At 39.6% G+C, this 22,152-nt stretch overlaps 1 protein-coding gene across 4 annotated transcripts in view; it reads right to left on the reverse strand.

Annotated features, from left to right (window-relative positions):
- The window catches only part of LOC126184042 (uncharacterized), a 253,052-nt gene that overhangs the window by 36,331 nt on the left and 194,569 nt on the right, over positions 1-22,152 (reverse strand). For all 4 annotated transcript variants that reach the window (XM_049926402.1, XM_049926400.1, XM_049926401.1 and 1 more), the window contains exons 4-5: positions 13,609-13,726; positions 5,783-5,917 (exon numbers count right to left, since the gene is read on the reverse strand). In XM_049926402.1, coding sequence (XP_049782359.1) covers positions 5,783-5,917; positions 13,609-13,726 — 253 coding nt within the window. The remainder of the gene's footprint in view (positions 1-5,782; positions 5,918-13,608; positions 13,727-22,152) is intronic.

Genomic DNA, 22,152 nt, shown 5'->3' on the forward strand with positions numbered 1-22,152 from the left:
AGTAGGGGAGGTTGCACTGAGCTCTATAAAATGCATTAGTCCTGACTAACTGCCAAAATTATAAGACTACTACATCTAAGATTATGGCCACGTACAACCTTAATGACAATTATGCAAATTCTGGAGGTTTTCAGTTGCATGATACAAAGATATACAATGTGAAAGGGCACAAATTATGCTACAGAAATGATGTATCAAATGCCTCACAAGCTGATAAGTGAAGCAAAATACGTGCATTTTCTCAACAGTATCTGCTGACGCGTGGCACACATGACGGTCATCATATTTGGTATCTTTTATAGAAACAGCTTATTTTAAAACTATATATCTTGAATATGTTTGTCCAATATTAATGAGATTTTAATAGGTTTTCAGGCACATATATTGTGTAGCGTAAATCTCAAGTTACAGAATTTTTCAATCACAAGTAAAAAAAGTTCTTATAATTTTCTAACCTAACTATTTCTCAGTCCATAACAAACTTATAACAGGAAGCTTGGCTTAGTTCTGAAGTTCTTTTTCATGTTTATCAAAAACCACAACCAATGTGACCATAAAGTGTGATACACAATTTACGATGAGTGTTATTGCAGAGTGGTTCTATGCTTGCTGGAATGTGTGATTGGCTGACAGTGGCTGTAGCTTGCAGTGGTCATTGGGTGTGTCAGCTGCCTGCCGATGAGGTGCACAACATGTTTGCCACCGTTAGCTGAAAGGACAGGCAGGACGCATGTCCCAGCAGCTATGAAAGGGTTAAAATGGCTTCTTAATGATTGTGTTGCATGTGAGGAAGTTGCATTGCAATCTGTATATGGCACAGACTTGGTGGAGTAAATGTGTACTTAAAAAGTGAAAATATATGAGTTCTCATTCAGTGGCTTTCACTCAATGGATAGTTTCGTTAGAGCCAGAAGTTGAAAACATTTTTGCACCGTGCTGACATGTGTAGTGTGACTAGTTTTTATTATAGCTTTTATAATCAAGAATATCTGCAGAAAAATTCACCAAGAGATGAATGAGAACATTTGCATCGCTGCAATGAAATTTGGATTGTGTTATATCAATGACAGATACCCTACCCATTTCAGCTCAGAACATGGCTCATTCTTGACCATTGATCTTATAATTTGCTTGCCCAACTCAGTCACCATATTGCAAGGGGTGCATATAAACTATTTAACAGTGACCACACTCTGCTGCTTTTGTCATTCTCAGTCTGCCCCACACCACACAAACTGACTCACCAGGCTTTCAAGGAAAGCAAACTGATAGACCTACACTTTAAATGTCAGTTTTGCTGTTTCCACAACCTGGACCTACTGATAATGTTCTTCCAGATGCCACTGCAGCAATTAGCAATGCCACTTATGTAGTGAAATCATTCTTCAAGAGTCCATGTATATTCAAAGTCTTTAGCTTAATGGCTGTATTTCTACTAATTCAGCTTTCATGGAACATTTTGTGGTCCACTCTATTCGTATCAGTTACTACCTCTTATTCTCCCACTTCACAGGCATGGACACTATTCTGAGCCATATAACAAACTATTTACAGAATAGGGACTGCTTTGTGTCCTTGATTAATCACGTAACATGGCGCATGCTCTGACCAGATCCATAATTAAATGATCCAACACCTGTACGAGGGTCAGAAAAATTACCTTAATAGTTTTTAATTGTGTCCGGTTCAGAGATGAATTCCCATAAGCCAGGAATAGATCCAACTTCCACTGATAGTTTCTGACCAATCAGCCTTATTGCTGTGCTACGTAAATTACTCGAGATGATGTTGGCCCATTAATTGTGCTGGGTCCTCCAGCCACATGGCCTTTTATTGACCTACCAGTCTGATTTCTGAGAGGTCTGGTCCACAACCAACTACCTGTTCAGTTTAGAAATGGCAAAATGACTTGCCTTTACTAAATGTCACAATTTTTTTGCAGTTTTTTTTCCAACATATATTAAGCATTTGACACTGTTTGACATCATCACATACTGATCTCACTCCATGGCAGGATCATTCAAGCTCAGCTCCTGAAAGTTTTGGGAGAATGATGTAGCTGAGAAATCTGTTCTCAGTGTCACCCTTTTCTATAAAGCTGTTAATGGACTCTGCAGAACTGATGGTTACTCCTGCCATCTGTAGGTCAACTCCATGAAGCCATACAAAGGGTTACACACTTTTCTCATCATATAATGATTCACTTGGGTCCAGAACTTTTCCTAGGAATCCAGCGTTTCAAAGCACCTGTACCATCACCCATTCTGGGCTTACTCTTTGATGATAAACTGCCATGGATGCCGGACATCCATCAGCTCAAATGAAGTTGCATCTGGAAACAGAATGCACTCGGATTCCTCAGTCATACCTCTGGGGGTGTGGATTGTTCCACTCTATTACATTTCTACAGTGCTCTAGTTTTATCACGGTGTGACAACTCAGATGCCAAGTATGTGGTTAAGTGGTACCATCAGACTACTAGATCCAGTTCAAAATTTTCGCTCACCCCTTCCTGGTGTGTACTCGACTGCAGATTTGGCTATATCCATCCAATGGACATAAAACTTCCATTTCCCTCTTTATCCATCAACACACTTTTCTCAATGTTATGTGTAGGTACCAAGGCACCAAAGTCATTTATATCAATGGCTCTCAAAATACAAGGACAGAATACACTTTTGTATATAATAATGGCCACAAACCGCACTCTCTGCTGAAAGCTTGTATTATCTTCACATTGGACTGTTGGCTATTGTCAGAGCCCTCTGTTTTATCATGAAGAAAGACCCCAACCAATTTCTGATATACTCTGACTTTATAACTAGTCTGCAGGCAATTAGTCAATACAACCTCACCACTGATGTTGTCCACTATCCATGATCTCAGGCACACTGGCCTCTTAACTGTCTTTCTTTGGACCCCAAATGATATCAGGATCCCTGAGAATGAGATAATTGATTGTCTACCCAGGGAATCAACTGAATCTGATAGTGAGGTTACTACACCCTGACCCATGAATACATCTGGAGCAAGCAGTCTATTACAGCTGGAATAGGGAATTGCTGTGAGCACTAACTCTAATTTGTGTATGTTCATTCTGCCATGTTTTCAAAAGATTCATTTGCATTATTACAGATACATTTGAATAGATGATCAATCATTGTGTGATAGAGAATGTAACTCTGAAATGGCAAATACTTGGCAGTAACAGTTTACTGTACAATCCTAAGAGAATATAATCATCTGAACATGTAGTGTAGTGCCTATCAAGTGCTTACCGAAGACCAAATCAACGTAAGGACATATATATATTTTGTTGTCACATAAGTATCCTTCTATACACGGAAACTATGTGTTGACCCCCATCAAAGATGTTTCCGAGTTTGTTTCTCACTTGCAACCATCAGGAACAAGCAGGAAACATACTATTTTCATTTTGTGGTAAGCTAATGACATGTTGTTGAACAAAAAATTGTTCTATAGAGGCAGAAGACTAAATTTTCATGCCTTTCATTCATTAATATGGCATTTGTGAAACAATCTTACAGAAAAGTGATTACTTGCTATCAGAAAGTTTATTATACAATTAAGGGAAATGTTACTGAGCAGTAATAGAGTATTGAGGTGGTGGAATTACACTATTAGGATCACCTGTTTTGTTTAACTATAACACAGATGAACACACGCACATCTGTAATGACCAGCAAGGAATAGAACAGTAATTCAAAACTTTACCTTTGAGACTGAATCAGGTAGAACAACTGCACTCATGTGAACCATTTAGGAAGCCGACTATGAAACATTAACTCAAAAGAATCAACACAACTTCCGATCTTTTTATAAGTAATGAACAGTGCACAGTGCAACAATTTAGTGTTGGTCAGGCCTTTCCACGGACAGTAAATATCTCTTCTGAATAAGAGATACCTGCTTTTGTGAATTAAGAAATCACCTACGGTAAGTTTTGCTTTCACTAGTGCTGAGGAGTACAATAAAACAGGATCGGTAAAACCTAATGCACAATGGAAAAACTTGCAATATACCTTGTAAAATATTTTGATGCAACCCATCATGAACTGAGAGCAGAGTCATGAACTCAAAACTCTATTCCATTAATGAAGTGACATTGCATTGGTACATCAGACAGAGTGACAGCTTGCACCACATGGGTTCAGCTCAACTGACCATGACCATTACTTGAAGGTGGGACTCAGCCAACCAGAGCACATCAGACAGTACATGCCACTGTCTGGCCCGCCTCCTGTCCAACTAAGGAAGCATGCTCAGTGAAGAAATCTTTGCATAAAACTATCAGTACAACTGCTGTTTGATTTTCTGGTATTAACCCTACTGGGAAAGGATCATTTTTGGTTCAATTGTTATTTGTGACAAAGATCACCCGAGTATAAGACATGTTACAACAATAGAACTTTCAAAAACAACATTGGTGCCTTTACATATATTCACCAATGTTAACATAGTATTTGGTGCTACTACCTGCCCACTAAATAAATCTCTTTACCCGCCGTTTCTGGATTACTCAGTGATGACTGTCGCTCTAGTACTACACTGTCCCTGGAAATTTATTTAATGGCAATAGTCACTATTTTTTTTTTACCAACTGAGTGAATTTATTGATTCTTGGGTTCACAATTGCATAATGGTATGACTGTTATTCATTCCATTGATTTCAATATTTTCCATCCTGGCTATGAACTGTTATGAAAAGCTCATATCAGAACACAAATGCCATGGAACACAAACTGATTTTGGCCAAGCTTCTGACTATGTACACTACTGCTCCCTATACTTCCATGGCAACACTGACAATTTTGTCTACTCTTCATGGAATGTTAACTGTATCACATCCAGTTCTTAAGTTATGACCATGAATCAACCTTGTTAACTGGTAGTTACTTAGGCAAAGACAAGGCCACTACAAGTTCACACACCAGTCATTATATCTGGTCATTTGAAAAAGGCCTGCAATGCACCTGATGGATTTTTTTATGTCATTTAAACATTAATTTTGAGCTTAATTCTGGCAGGAGTGGAAAAATGTGAAATATTGGCATGTAATAGGATTTATTTGTCGACACTGCTCCTCAGCTTGTACAGCAGACAGATCCAGCTCATACAGTACACAGATCACACATGATAGTCTGTCACAATTTTTTTTTGTGTGTATCCCAGCTGCATTTGTCAAAGTCTAACAATCTGATTTAGTATCATGACTGGGAGAATTCAGATTAAATATAATGGCTAAATAACAGTGTACAGGTATAAATCTGATATTCCGTGTTCAATGGGAACAATATTTCAGTTAGCAGCCCTATTTCCAATATCTGGTGCATGCCTCATGATGGCTACGGTTTGCTCATCAAAATATTTGCCTCCTGGCATCAGGTACTGGCAATACAGTCATGGACAGTTCTGTCATCCAATATAATGGGTGAAGTTAAAGAATCACATAATGTCTTCAGTTTTATGGACATTTTTCTGCAGTAAAAGTGCCGAAGCGAAGTGTTGTGTATCTCCATTGCTAACACTAAACTGTGTCACATATTTTCAAGATTGGTACAAGATGTGATGAGTGTTGTCATTTGCATATAAGCGCTGTGGCACAGGGTACAACTTTGGGTAAATCATCTAGGCAAATAATGAACAAGAATAGATCTCTAAGGCAACATGACATAACATAATCCTTGCATTTTTGTTAACTTTAACACAAAAAGCATGCTACAACATATCATCAAACACATGTTCCACAAAGTGACAGTACTTTCAGTTCCTTCTGATTTTCTTGGTTCAAAGCAAGATTCCCTAGAGCTTTAATGGCTGCTAGCTTGACTGGAAGTCTGGGATGAGTAAGGAGATTCTGAAGTCTGAAGAGGCAACCAGCTTCCCTCAGAGTATCCTGAAAAATAAATAAATATTTCAATGGCTAAAAACGTAATATAACACTTGAAATTTAAGACTAATAAGCAATCAAGTACGAATAAATTCTTCAGAGGTGGAGAGGAATACTCCAATTAAAAATTGATGCACTTCCGGAAATGAAAGCTATCAAACAACAAACCACAAAAGTGATTTAAATCTACACAACATTATATTTCTGTAATACATTACTTCAACCTGGTTTGTTGCAAGTTGAAAAGAAAGTTTCTGTGGCACTGGTCTCTACACATTATATATGGGCAGCTTAAAGTCACAATTATAATAGCAAATAACAAATGCCCATTCTTCCATAATATTTCAGTTCTGTCATACAAATACCCAGTTATATTGTACATGAATAAGCTGCTTGTCTTACAATTTTAAAGTAGACTTCACCATCATACAGGGTGATTCAAAAAGAGTACCACAACTTTAGGAATTTAAAACTCTGCAACGACAAAAGGCAGAGCTAAGCACTATCTGTCGGCGAATTAAGGGAGCTATAAAGTTTCATTTAGTTGTACATTTGTTCGCTTGAGGCGCTGTTGACTAGGCGTCAGCGTGAGTTGATGCTAAGATGGCGACCGCTCAACAGAAAGCTTTTTGTGTTATTGAGTACGGCAGAAGTGAATCGACGACAGTTGTTCAGCGTGCATTTCGAACGAAGTATGGTGTTAAACCTCCTGATAGGTGCTGTATTAAACATTGGTATAAACAGTTTACAGAGAATGGGTGTTTGTGCAAAGGGAAAAGTTCTGGACGGCCGAGAACGAGTGATGAAAATGTAGCACGCATCCAGCAAGCATTTGTTCGCAGCCCAGGAAAATCGACTCGCAGAGAGCTGCAAATTCCACAATCAACTGTATGGAGAGTCCTACGAAAAAGGTTAGTTATGGAACCTGAACGTCAACTATCCGAGGCGATGGATCGGCCACCAGGCAGCCCGTGACAGAGCACTTCATCACTGGCCTCCAAGAAGCCCTGATCTTACCCCCTGCGATTTTTTCTTATGGGGGTATGTTAAGGATATGGTGTTTCGACCACCTCTCCCAGCCACCATTGATGATTTGAAACGAGAAATAACAGCAGCTATCCATACTGTTATGCCTGATATGGTACAAAGAGTGTGGAACGAGTTGGAGTATCGGGTTGATATTGCTCGAGTGTCTGGAGGGGGCCATATTGAACATCTCTGAACTTGTTTTAGAGTGAAAAAAAACCTTTTTAAATACTCTTTGTAATGATGTATAACAGAAGGTTATATTATGTTTCTTTCATTAAATACACATTTTTAAAGTTGTGGTATTCTTTTTGAATCACCCTGTATTCTGGATTGGTACAACTGACACACTGTTTATACCAGGAAACACTGTGAAAATTGCATGTTCTACACGAGCTGCAGAAAGTAATTCTACAAGGATAGCACATCATTTCAAGAATAAATGGAAATCTTTCACATTTTTTGATAATTCATACTGCAAAGAGACAGTCAAAAACTTCAGTGGCACTGGTCAATATTATTAGTTTCTTCATGTTTCGAGAGTGCTCCTGCTATCCAACTGCATACTGAATTAATGAATAGCAGGCCCAATGTTTAATATGTTCTTTACTTCACTCCATGATCAGTTTCAGCTTCCGATCATGCTTCATCATAGCACAGTATCTACTAAAAAATGGCTTAAAATATACACTGCCTCACAAAAAAAGTGAGCGCCTAGGAGGAGAAGGAAATGAAATAAAACTTCATGGGTTGAGAGTGTATGTAATGCTATTTCAGTGATAACAAATTTAAGTCAAATTTACAAGGAACTTTGGCAGTATGAGCTCACATATCAGTATTACGTAGCCCTCTTTCTAACATGGATAGGTGCACTGATTTGGTTAGAGAGGGTGTCAAAGCCTCTGCACCCTCTCCTGATTTGCCAAGCTGGCCCATAAATGTTTTAACTGGTTCTTGATACCCCAGATACTGGCACTGGTACAAAGTGGCGAGTTGGACCCTCACATGTGCTGTGGAAGACAGATCCGGGAATCTTTCTGGCCATGAGAGTACCTTGTCATCATTCAGATAGTTCACAGAAACACTTGCTATGTGTGATTGAACATCTCACTGTTGAAAAATGGCACCACAATACTGTCACATGAGAGGTAACTCAAGATGTGCATGACAAACTGTTGTGCTGCCAGAGTTCCCTCAATCACTATCAGCCATGACTCGAAGTCATATCTGATGGCTCCCCAGAGTATGACACAAGGAGTAACAACACTGTACCTTTTAAAAACATTGACTGAATGCATCTGTTTACTTGAAGGTTTTCTTTAAGTTTTGGAAACAGATGAAAATTGGATGGGGCCAAGTTGGGACTGTATAGAGGACAACTGATATCAGTGAATCTGAGGCATCTTATTGTTACAGATGTTGCAATACTAGTGTGGTCTGGCATTATTATGCTGAAGGACAGGGTGCACTGTGTGTGGACGAACTCTTTGAAATCACACTTTCAGTTTTCTGAGGGTTTCGCTGTACACCAACAGTAAGGTTACACTCTGCTATGTTACACACTACAATTTTGAGGCCTCTAGTGGCAGAGGCTTGAAACTTGGGTCAGCAAAGCAGGAACTCTGACAGAGTAATATGCATGTCATGTAATACCTCAGATGATATTGAGAACAGAATAAAAACATTGGAGGTATTACTTTTCAGCACATCCTTGTAAACTGAAAGAACAAAATGTTTGTTCTTGACACATTCCTTCCGAAGAAAAATATAAAAATTGACTTGGCACTGACTAAAATATTTACCCCTTTTAAAGAGATAAATAAATGACAACTGACTGAAGAGGAAGTGTCTGTCCTTCAAAAAGGAGGGAATTTTGCTATCATCTCGAGAACTATACCTATGTAAGACATCATTGCTAATACCAAAGTGGCCATTTGGACCCTTCCTTGTGAAAGAGCAGAGGAAATATACACTGAAACAGCCATGATACTGCTCCAAGCAAAACCACCAGCTCAGAACCTGAAGAAAGAAGAGGTACACACAGTTAAGAACCTTAATAATGACAAGAACACATTGGTACTGCATGCCGATAAAGAAAATGTGACCGTCGTAATGAAGACCGAAGATTATGAGCAGAGGATCCGAGACCTAATAGATTCGATGAGGTCCCGAAAACTAAGCACAGATCTGACACAGAGTATCACACAAAATACACCTCGGTTAATCAAGGCGTCTTCTCTGCCGGTGGACGTACTGAGGAACCTGCGCAACACAGAAGTGCTACCACCTGACCTGTATGGATTACCTAAGATCCATAAGAATAACATTCCACTAAGATCAATTGTTAGTGCTCCTGGCTCACTGACGTATAAACTGGCAAAACACTTGGCATCTGTGCTCCAGCCGCATATGGGGAAGGCTGACACATACGTAAAGGACTCAGGGCATTTAATTGAGAAGCTGAAGAAACTAAAACTAGCTTACAAAAGTGCCACTCAGTGACTCTCTGGAGCACATCGCTTCCATTTTCCCCACAAGACATAACAAAGCTCTCTCATACATGTCTCATCATGAGCTATTTCACTTGGAGTGGCAGCTTCTACGAACAGCTAGAAGAAGTCGACATGGGTAGTCCTCTTAGCCCAGTAGTGGCCAACTTCTTCACAGAACATTTCAAAGCTCAGGCACTGTAACCTTGTAACTCTAAGGTGTGGAACAGATACGTTGATGCTACCTTCATCGTGTGGAGCCATGATAATGAACAGCTCGGTGACTTCCTAAGACACTCCAACAGGCTCCATGCCAACATAAAATTTACCATGGAAGTAGAAAAGGACAAAAAACTACCATTTCTCGACATGCTGGTCACAAGGGATGGTGAAAGTCTGGGACACAGTGTGTATCGAAAACCAACACCCACAGGCCAATTGCTGCACAAGCTTTCAAATCACCACTGGAGCCAGAAAAGAGGCATGATTAATATGATTGTAACGTGAGCAAGATGAATATGTGAGCCGCAGCACCTCAGACATGAAATACAGCACTTGGAAAGTGTTCACAGGAGCAATGGGTACTCCACAAGTTATATTAGGAGTATGACAGAGCCAAAAACTCGGCAAAGTGACAAATCAGAAAAGGAAATGTCGGGTATGGCCTTTCTGCCTTACATTCCCAGAGTGACGGACAGAATCAACCGTATATTGCATGAACATGGTGTAAAGACAATTATCAAACCAACAAAGTAGATCAAAGAGTGTCTTAGATCAACAAAGGAGAAAAGGGACCCACATGTAATGGCCGGAATATCCCGCATACCCTGCATGTGTGGAGAAGTTTATGTTGGAATGACTAGGTGATCAATCAACACCAGGATTGCAGAACATAAGTGACATTGCAGGTTGGGGCAGGTGGAGAAATTGGTTGTTGCAGAGCATGCGCTGTGTGTGATGCACCATGTAGTAAAATTTGCCAACATGGAAGCTCTGGCTGTAGAGCACACTTGTTCATAGAAACCATATAAATACATAAACACAAGAATAGCTTCAACATGAAAGAAGAAAGCCTCAGGGTAAATGGATCCTTGCTTCTCGTGCTGTAGTGAACAAACGTTACAGGTAGCAACATAACGGCACTGGAAATGACCATGGAGAAGCCCTTAGACGTTGGCGCACCAGGTACATATAGTTTGCGGTTGCGAGCTCAGCTTCAGCCCACCACCTGCAATGGAGGGTGAAACTTTGACAATGCCAGCAACTTGTGATGGCAAAATGTCAGAAACATCATCAGACGAATGCCGGCCTAAGAATCTGAGACAGAAAGGAAGTCATAGTCGAAGTCAGAGAGAAGATCGTTAATGGTTGGCACCAATGGGTGTTGAGGGCAGTACAGTAAGTTGTAGGTTGTAGAACGCTCAAGGAGTCAGTACAAATTAAGAAAGAATTATGTAAACAGGTCATGATGTGTCAAAGAGAATGTTTGATGACTACCAGTTGTGCTGTGAAAATACTGTATTCATTCAAAGGAAGTGCTGTTCACTGCCCCAAATGTACATGAATGCATAACCCACACAGTCTTCAACACTTGATCCATTACTGTAACTGATTAAAACCTGGGATACTCACTCAGTATTGAAAGCAGCAATCATCAGAGGGGTGTAACACATCCTTTTGGTCAAGGGTAGGATCCAGCCAGGTTTTTGCATAAGGTATGTAACAATGGAGTGTCTCCAAGCACCTCCTAATATGTGAATTTAATTGAAAATTAACAGGTGTGGGTGGCCACCACAGTTCATAGTGGAGGATAGGTGAGACTATTTACCTTGATTGTAGATGGTGAATTAGTTACTGTTTGCATAACATTTACTGTCTTATGGACAGAATGGAGACATACATACTTTTTTCTGGCTTCTTCGGACATGAGGCAGTCAAAGGTTTCTGTTAAACTTGGCAAGCCAGTTAAGCTACTTCCTGCAACTGGAGTAATCAGGTGCCTGTTCAAAATGGGTATTCTAGTGTAATGGCTGCAGTCTCCACAGATTGGATGACATCTGCAGTGTGATAACATATGGCCAAAGCACTTTCATTTGGGGAATGCCTGATGGGAGGTGATACTTCAGGTGCAACTTTGCACTGATATACCATTTTTCACTTTTTCTGGTAATAATCACCCTTGAAGTCTTTCCTACTTCCTTTCATTCCCCAATGACTATGGCAGATGAAGTAAACACCATGTTTTCCTAGGTTTGCACATAAATATTAAACTGCTTGAACTATGTGATCACTGTGAAAAAATAAACTTTGAAACATATCAAGGCTCTGTTGAGGAGTGACTGCAACAAGATATCACCAAGTTTATTGTCTTAGAGTAATGCATGTGACAGAGGGGGATGCTGTGTTCATCAATATAGATATACATCACACTCTGTGTGTCAAAATAATTTCTCCAAATTTGTTTTCAACTTGATTCACAAAGAAAAATGGTTTTTCAAGTCAAGGAAGGTTAATAATTTGTTCTGATACATCCCAATAAGTATTCTACGTATTTCACTTCTTTTCTCGTGTCTTGGCTTGCCTCTTACTGTGTGGTTTGGAAAAGGAAATAAATGTCTTGGTGCTATATCTTTTCATATTGATAATTTATGTTGACTTTGTGTGGCACTGCCCAGTTCTGTCAGATGAGAGTGCTAACTTCATTCTGCCACCTGCATTTCATTCATTTAATTGCATTTTGTACACCATAATGCCACCTTCTTTAAGTGGGGACTTACCCCAAGGATAATTTTCCCACCACAATAATGACCATCTGGTGTGGAAAACATTGTCCAGAGCCCCCTTGTCCCAGATGCAAGAGACACATACTCCTAACATTGTAATGCTACATGAAGATAGGTACTTGATGACTGGTTGGCTACAGTGCTGGGCTTCGGGCACATCATGCATACCATTTCAATGCAGCACTTAGGGTAGAATAGCACTCTTGCTGGGCCAGTGCCATGTTCAGCAGCCTTCCTTGCAGGACCCACACTGTTGTGAAATTTAGAAAAAAATGGGCATCAAACACAATAGCAGGGACCATACGATAACTAACTGAAGTAAGGGGGAGTGAAATGTAGGTAGAAAAGGGAATAACTATAACCTAAATTCACATCAGAAAGCAAAGACAGGACAGGCTGAAGAAAGGTCACCAGTAAACTATAAGCAGAAAGAAAGAAATAGGTCAGAGTAGTGAACTGCAGCATGCGAAAAGAAGAATTTGGGAAATGACTCAGGCCACCTCACTACTCATGCCTCATGCTGCTCTTTCTCATGAAAGAGTTTATTCTCAAGGTTAGATCAGCAGATGTGTGATTTTTTTTCCATGTTGGAAATATCTGTTCATGATAGATAAATCATAGGGCACTCTAGGAGTAGAAGCCTTCTTAGTGAACAGATGTTTAGAAAGTTTTACTCTGGGTGGTCTACACTGTTATTCAACTGCACAAATAATTGTCTTATTATGTAGCTGTATACATTTTACCAGTGCCAAAATGTCCGAGCTATGTTTGTATTTTTCCTGGGGTTGATTTTAAATAAAAGTAAATATAACAATGAGTACTGGCAAAGGAATGTTGTGCACTTTGTTTGATATACATGGACATCACTACAATCACATTTCCAAAGGCTAGAGTAGTAACTGTGAAATTGTCACTGGAGTGTCTTCCAGATGTTTTGTAAAGAATACACTACATAAATGGTGAGTCTATGTGGGATCTTGTCCCATCACAAAAAATGCATAAACTTACATTAAAAACACATGCATATATTGAAGAGTCCATAAAACAATCAATTGCACACTCAGTTTTGAGCTCATATCTGAACCCTGGAAGTTCTCTTTCTTCCCAAGGGGAAAGAAATGATCCATAGCACTGTTTCAAGCCTTGGAAATAGATGTGTGTAAGGCCTTAATGAACAACTCTCTGAACTACAAGTAACTTCTGTGGATATATTGCTTTCATGAATAGTGTATTATCCCTCATACATTTAGTTACACACTGCTTTCCTGTGAAGGAATGTTAATTTTTTATCTCTTAAAATCCTGGAAACAAAAGCTAAGATAATTCTGTAAACATGCAGAATGTATACAATGCAATAACAATAAAACAACCATTCAATACACGTTGAGAGGAATGATACCTGATTTGCAGAGAATGTCCCACAATTTCCAATTGTCATAAGAGTTCTCTCCAGTAGCAGGTCATCATTAGTGTGAAGAAGTGCAACCAGACTTTTAGCTTCATTTGCTGTAATAACCCTGTAAATCAAAGAATGACCATTAACCAAAAGCCAATACTTATTGACAGCAGCATTGGTACAATAACAGATTGTCATACAAGACGTATATCACTAGCCCCACTCCCTGTCCCTAAATGCACTATCAATATTGAAATGATTACTTTGAACTATACATTACACATAGTTTACTTTTAGTGCAAAATCTGTGTACTCTAGAGCTGAGTAAGTAAAACAAAGGAGTAGGTCCAGTTCAAAATTGTATCACTTATAGTTGGCAAAATTTAATATTCAATGAACAATACAGATAAAGTTTCAGTGCTTGATAGATCAATTTTGCACAGCTTTTCAATTTGCTAATTTCTGAAAAATACATACTTTTCCCTGAATATAGACTGAAAAAGCACATTTTTTCATTAAAGCTCAAGTGTATACTAAATGCATATACTGTATTGTATAATTTTAGCAATGTTACAACATACTTAATCTGATCCCCACCTACATTTCAGTGCAGAGTAAGCTGTACCATAGGTGCCACACAGCACATGGGCACACCTGGCTGCACATCAGCTCACTCTTGGGCAGATGCAGGTTGGGTAGGCTATGCACCACATGGCCCTATTGCTCATGTTCTGCACATACACTAGCTATTTGGCCACCACTGCTCACAGGCTCCAGGCCGGTGTTGTGTACACTACAGCCCAGCTGCCTGACTGTTTGCATATCAGGTGTTTGCCCCTACCTGCTCACTTGTATCTATGGGCATGTGAGATTGAACAACCTGGTGTGGAAGATACATGGGTTCTTGGTGTGGAAGATACATGGGCTCTCCATCTCTTCATGTCTGCAGTCACAGGTACAGCTTCTCTAACCAACAATCCTATTCCTGAAGTACTTCTTGTATTATATTCTCCCTTGTCTTTCTTGGCTGACCTCACACTTTTTTACCTTCTAGTCTTTCCTCCTCCATTAATCATGGTAGCTGATCTTTCAATATTCACTGAAAGTTTCTGAACCAGTTCAGCTTCTGCACTTGGATAATAGGTTTCAGAGGCTTTGTATTTCAATTTATTTTTCTGAATGGTTGATCCTGGTCCTGTTTTCTACTGATAGAATTTGGTGTTGCTTGGATCAGATTTTTTGTTCATTTGTACACTATACAAGATTAGCAGCCATATCTACATCTACATCTACAGCCACACACTGCAAGCCACTGTATGGTGCATGGAGGAGGGTACCCTGTACAAGTACTAATTGTTTCCTTTCCTGTTCCATTCATAGATGGAGCAAGAGGAAAACAACTGTCTATATGCCTTTGTATGAGACCTAATTGTTTGTATCTTCATGGTCCTTGTGCCAAATGTATGCTGGTGGCAGTAGAATTATTCTGCAGTCAGCTTCAAATGCTGGTTCTCTACATTTTCTCAATAACATTCCTTGAAAAGAATGTTGCCTTCCCTCCAGGGATTCCTATTTGAGTTCATGAAGCATCTTCGTAACACCCACTTGTTATCCAAACCTACCAGTAACAAATCTGGTAGCCCACCTATGAATTGCTTCAGTATTTTCCTGTAATCCATCCTGCTGCGGATCTCAAGCACTTGAGCAGGCTCAAGAACAGTTTGCACCAGTGTCCTACATGCGGTCTTCTTTAGAAATGAACCACACTTTCCTAAATTCTCCCAATAAACCAAAGTCGACCAGTCACCTTCCCAACCAAACCTGTCACATGTTTGTTCCATTTCATATTGTTTTGCAACATTGTACCAAGATATTTAAACAATATGACTGTTTCATGCAGAACACAACTAGTGCTGTATCTGAATATTACAGGTTTGTTTTTCCTACACATTCACATTACTGTAGGTACGTTAACATTGGGATGAAGATAGATTTATCTATATAAAGTTTCTTTTCTTGAGGAAGTTCTGTGTGACTGCCTTAAGCAGATGTCCTGTTGCCCCATTTCTGCTATATTCTCATCTGCACTGATGACAGAACTCAATTACTTAATTTAACAAACCTGTTTTAATGGCATTCTTTCAAATGTGATATCATGCCTTTCTTCCCTTTAGCTTGTAATAATGGTTTTGACTTTTACAACATTTACCTCCACTCCCTTCTTCTTAATTTCTTTCATGTTTTGTTCTCTAAAGGTTGCCTGCAAGAGCCAAGTAGATCAACTGAACCAGTTTCATAGAGTAATTTCCAACAGTCAGTTTTGTAACTTGGCTGCTGCATGCCTTGACTATCCAGAGGAACTACATAACAAAAGAAGATGTGTCAGATGTTAGAGCCTAGTCAGTCTCCTTATCACATAATGAATTCAACAAATCTCTAATTTCCTGTTCTCACATAGTTCCCAGATTTTGTATACAAGGTGCTGATGGGTCTACGTAAAGTCTAGCTTACTCCACATTCCTCTGCAAAATTCCAGAGTTCGACTATTGGGAGTCTGCTGAATGACCCTTTTAGATCCACAAATGAAACACAGAGTACTTAATTTTCTTTTCAGTTTTTGCCTGGACATCCTAAGCATGAAGGTTAACCTGTGAGTATCTCTGCACAAAACATGCTCTCTACCTTTTAATTTGTCTTCAATCTTCCTTAATCTATTTTATAAGATCCTTGACTAGCTCTCTCCAGGTATCTAAAGCAGTGAAATGCCTCAACGAACTTTTCCTCATTATTTACTCCCTTTCTTAAAAGCAGGACTGAATTCTTTGCCTTGATGACTTCTAGTGTTTTTTTTTGTCTACCATATATTCACTGTGATTTTTAATAGCAGGTCTTCCACTTCTGTTACCAAAGATTTTATCATTACTTGTTTCACGCCATTGTGGCCTGCCAGATATTGCACATCAATCACCAAATAGGTGCCCTCATTTCATAGCCCCCCCCCTCCCCCCCTCCTCTCTCTCTCTCTCTCTCTCACACACACACACACACACACACACACACACACACAAATCAAGTGGTAGAAGGGACAACCAGAAAGGGAGGCTTTTATATGTTCACACTGGGATGCTTTTTCTATTAGGTGAATAGCTTAGGGAAAGTCACCCATTAGCGTAGGTAAACCCATAGACATAGTTTAAAATAATCCAAGATGATTTCACAGCTGCAGTTCATTGCAAGTGTGTACTTTATGTGATGCTACTGAAGGTACGCTCTACCATTCCAAATACAACTGAACAATGAGATATTTCAAAAACTGTCTGTAACAGGTGCGAATATCATTATAGTCAATATTGAAAGTCACAGAAGTTTTCAATGGAGATGGCATTAATTTATCAATTCAGCACTTTAAAATTAAATATAAATTGGTTTTGTTATTCCATGTGGTTAACAGACATGACATAAAATTTGGTCAAACGACCAAGCTCTTTAAGCCATAGCAAATGAGCAGAGTCTGTGATGAATTCTTGCTTCATCTTGGGCTGGGAAAAATTACAGGATAAAAATGTCAAATAAGTTTTCAATGAGCTGAAGAGATAAATACTCTAATTCTGATTAGAACAATTAGCTTATCTCGTTGAATATATTAACTTCATTATGAGCCTGTTATTTTACCACATAAACTAGAGAATTGGCTTTACTGAGTTCATAGTTATAAAGGAGAAGAAAAATAATTTCCTGACTAATGGGATTGCAGTTCACTCCAAGTTGGTAGCTGCCACACTGTTCTCAGCAATCGCTGTGTCTCCAACCAATCACCATTTCTATACCTGCCACCACTGCAGGGTCTTAGTTTTTCCAGTATTTCTAATCACTCTGTGCAGTTTGCAATTTCATCCCTTTACTAACTCAAACACTAAGCTGCAACTTCATTTAATCACTATCTGAATTTGTACAGTTTCCTTTGTTTCCTTTTTTATTGGTATCTGGTGTACATACCATGCAGCCAGCAACATATTACAGTTGTAGTACATCTGATGATAACGTAAATTTTTGTTAGTACATACAGAGCAAATAGTAGTTAAGAATTGTATGTGTAGGCTACAACCTCTTACAAATATAATTGATGATTTAGTACGTTTTTGCATTCTCTGATACAAGCATAGTGGTGATATTGGAAATACAATGGTGTTTCAGTTTGCTTAGTCTCTTACACAAAGTTACCTACAGATCAACATAACATTCAAAAGGAAAGTCTACGTGATTTAACCAACATTCAGATACTGAAAACAATCAATTTTTGACAAAATAATTCAATTGGATAGACAAAAAAATCTATTCACAAAGCGAAGGTAGTAATTAGGCAAGCTTTCGGAGCCAGTGGCTCCTTCTTCAGGCAGAAGGGTTGAAGGGGAAGGAAGAGGGGTGAAGGAAAATGACTGGAGAGGTCTAGGTAAAGGGATAGATTTTGTGAAAGTCACCCTTCTCATCCTGTGCAGAAAGTCTCCCTTGACACCCGGTTTCTCCCTTAACACCCGGTTCTGGTTGACTTTCCCGAAATCTACCCCCTTTCCTAGACCTCTTCACTCCTTTTCTTTCATCCCTCTTCCTTCCCCTTCAACCCTTCAGTCTGAGAGAGGAGCCACTGTCTCCGAAAGCTTGCCTAATTACAACCTTCTTTTGTGTGTGTCTTCTGCTGCCACTTGATTAGTAGATTTTTTATCTGTCCAATTAAACATTCTGATGTTGAGCAGCAAAAACAACTTGGGAAGTATCTAAAAACTATTCTGTGGAGGTGTTTAAGAAAGTTTCCATGACAGAAATGTACCCTTATCACTGATGTTAGATACCATCTACCCCATTTCTAATCTGTAACCAATCATCTTCCGGGATGAGCAGCTTGCACATTACCGTATTAGTGGCCTCTCTACTATCTTGTTTTTTCCATTCCTCTTTCCATGTTTTATATACCCCCGCTTAAATTGTGATGTATGGATTGAAATCGGTAGTGCCTTAACAAGATGTATTTGGTTTGATGAAATACAAAGAAAGTTCATAATATGTATTATGTTTATGATATTAATGTTTCATGTCTCAATATTTCTGAGGTGTTGAGAGCTGATAATAAAGCTTAATGAGTCAAATACATACCAATTTTGGGTGTTTGTGTGTTGGATCTTCAGCCAATATAGATTTTCTGAAACATTGTTCCACAGCTGCTTGTTTTTATAAAAGCTGTTATTTGTTGCTACTAATAGTTTTGGCCATTGAAACAAAATAAATATGTTATAAAATCAGACCACTGTGGAATGTTATTTTCCAGAAAATTTATATTAGCAAAGGACCCACAAGGAATGAAACTGATCGAAGGTTTGTCACACCAGGTTTGGGTACAGTTGTAGTATATCACAATAACAGGACCAGGACACTATAGTGGATAATATGCATTTTTTGGAAAACTCTGACACAAAGTAAGTTCTTCACTCACAGCTCATGTGCTTGACAATGGCTTAGTGACAAAATCTACCAGACTGCAGACACTGTACTCATAATGGCTATTGCATTAAGGGCGACACTTAATTCACGCTCCTAAAGGACACCATTTTCTTAGGTATATTGGACTGTGAGTATATTGCCAACTTAAAACATAAAATACCTGAAAAGAAAGATCACAATATGATGGACAGAGTGTCCTGGCAGTACCATTCAAACAGTTGTTGGATATTACTGTATCTCCATGTAGTGTCTGTTGTATTCATCCAAATAACTCTGATACCCAACATCCAAGGTAGCAAGAAGTGACGTGCCCTACTACAGAATAATTGTGGTTGAACAACGTAGCTGGCTTGCTTGTTTGCCACAGATGTAATGACAGAGCGTTACATCTAAAATATACATAATATAGGAAACAAAAAATAAAATGAGTAATAAACATTTATTAAAAGAATTTATACAGAATGAAACACTCAGCTACGAGCACTGGGTGGTGCATGGGACTGTAGCTAATGTCCTATACACTAATCTAACCTAACACATTGAAAAGAGAACAATCTAATCTATAGGTGCTCAGTATGGACTGCTGTATCCAGCTACATGTTTGGCTCTAATCTGAAGAACACTTAGGCACTTAATACTCTGATTTACTGTCTGACAATCACTCATGTATAGTAGCTAGCTACAGTGGTAGTAGTTGTTGATCTGCACTGGCTGAAGATAACTGTAAACTGGAACTGTCTGAACTGTTGCTGGGCAAGCTGTAGGAATGGTTGATTGGATGTGTGTGGTGCATGTCTCCATTTCTCAGTGACCACCAGAATGATTTAAACCTGTGTACTATTCTGCAAATTAGTTCCAGTTATCAGTACCCTCTGTGGCAGCTGACATAACTATAGGCAGATGGAGCTCACTATCTGAATGTCTCATGGCAGAAGCATAAATTGGTTCCAGTTTATAAGTGCCATCTGTGTGGTGACAGACTGGAACCTTGAGGCACCTGGTGTGAAGAATACCTGAATGGTGGCACACTCTTGTGATACTGCTGTGTACCATATGACTCCAGACACATCAGTGTCATAGGTATTTTCCTATCAGGTGCTGTCTCTTGTATCAGTGCCACCAGGAGTGTTGAGTTTAGTGAAGTGCCATGAAATAGCAACCTTTGCATAAGGTATAAAATTTTGAAGTCTTCCCTGCCAGAGCAAAAGGTGAGCAAAGCAGGGCAGTCTGCCGACAAGGGAGGATCACTGATGTCACATGTAATATGCCACAAGACAGAGTTAATCGCTGCACACCATAAGAGTTGGCGTCCAAGATGCCACTGCAACAGAATGACATCACAGGGAGAGAGGAATGCAGTCATTTTGAAGACCACGCAGAATGGAGTACGAAGGTGTAAGTTGGACACAAGAATAACTATTCCATATGCCAACTCTGTAAAATAAACCTGTTGCTGCTCCTGAAAGGTGAAGTTGAGACAACTTTCAGCTTGAACCAGAGTGATCAGATGACCTAACCTGGCAAGAAAAGCAGGCCAAGTGATGTCAATGCTGTCTCACTGCAGCAAAAGCACATGAGCAAGTCTCGCATAAATATTACTCCTATTCTGGTGGGGGGAACTACTCAACTGTCAGCCATCCAGCCTGGAAATCAGAGCTCTGATGGTCTATCCCCTGCTCATCTAGCTGTCTACAACCTTTGATGGAACAGCAAGTCCCACCTGATCACTTAGCTGCCACAAGCTGCAGCATCACCATCCAAGTTGAGACTGACAGGAAGCTATGGGCACCATCATTCAGTGGGCCTTCTGGTGGCCTAACCAGTGAGTTCAAAGAGAAGGCCATCATACTTCACTGTGGGGGCACGCAGCTTCCACTGCCCGCCTTCCACTACTGTGGGCAGACTCTGATGCTGCTGGCTATTCTTCTGGCAAATGGCCACAGCATGACTCCAGGACTTCAAGCAATTTGTGCAGAGCTGGTGGTGCCTCTCCAGCATGCAGTCTATAGTATGATCATATGTACCCTCGTCATCCACTTTCCAGAGCTGCTAGCAGCCATGTCTAGAGCAGATGCTGCCACCTGCACAATGTGGTCAGTGGCCTCGTGATGTTGTTGGGCCTGACACAGCTTCATATGCCACTGGTCGACAAAACTGCACACCATGCACAGATGTTGGTACATTCCCAGCATCGTGCACACCACTCCTGCTCTGCTGTTGGGGGCAGCCTGTGAATCAAGACAACTGTATATTTCTGAGCAACAAATGTTTACTTTGTTAATAATGTTTTACTAGCACCATGAGGCATCAAATAGGCTTGAACCAGTCCACACTGCACCACTGCAACCCACAACAGTAAAGGTTTCAACTCCAGCTTAACAGTAGAGTGATACCTAAGGGAACCACACTGAAGGTGACTGAAAAGTTTTCTGGTTTAGAATGTCCATACTAAGTATCTGTTGAGCATTTGTTCTGTTGTCTTTGATATACAACTGGTAAGTGTTACACTGTGACAACAACTACAGCTGATGTGATCCTACCAGAGTTCTAGAATGGGGATCACGACTGCTTCTCTACAAAAATCACTATATTGTTCCACAGATCAGATTCTATTAAAGAGCCTAAAAAGTAGTTCTTTAGATCAAAATTCACAGTTCGCTACATATTGCACACCACTTTGGCTCTGGCAGTGTATTACCAGGCAATGACAGCACAGGTTCAAACTCTACCAGAAAAGAGTGGTGTTTGGACTTCATCTACAGTAACACTGAAGAGTACAAACTATTACCCATCTGTCACTAACAGCTAAATAGCACTCCTTGTTCCACCATATCACAGTACTGACACATTCTATCATGTAATGAATTCTGGATTTGTATTTGAATACAGCCAGATTCTGTACAGCGTACAGCTGGTTTCGTTAAATATCTGTTTATTTAGTTTGGTGGCAGATATTGATGTATCCGGTATGGGAATTCAAATGGCAAAGTGGCCACTAGAGTGTAAGTTCTCTGCCATGTCTCAGATAACAGTATTAGCTAGCATAAGAGAGGA

This window comes from Schistocerca cancellata, chromosome 4 (assembly GCF_023864275.1).
Source record: "Schistocerca cancellata isolate TAMUIC-IGC-003103 chromosome 4, iqSchCanc2.1, whole genome shotgun sequence".
Taxonomy (NCBI): Eukaryota; Metazoa; Arthropoda; class Insecta; order Orthoptera; family Acrididae; genus Schistocerca; species Schistocerca cancellata.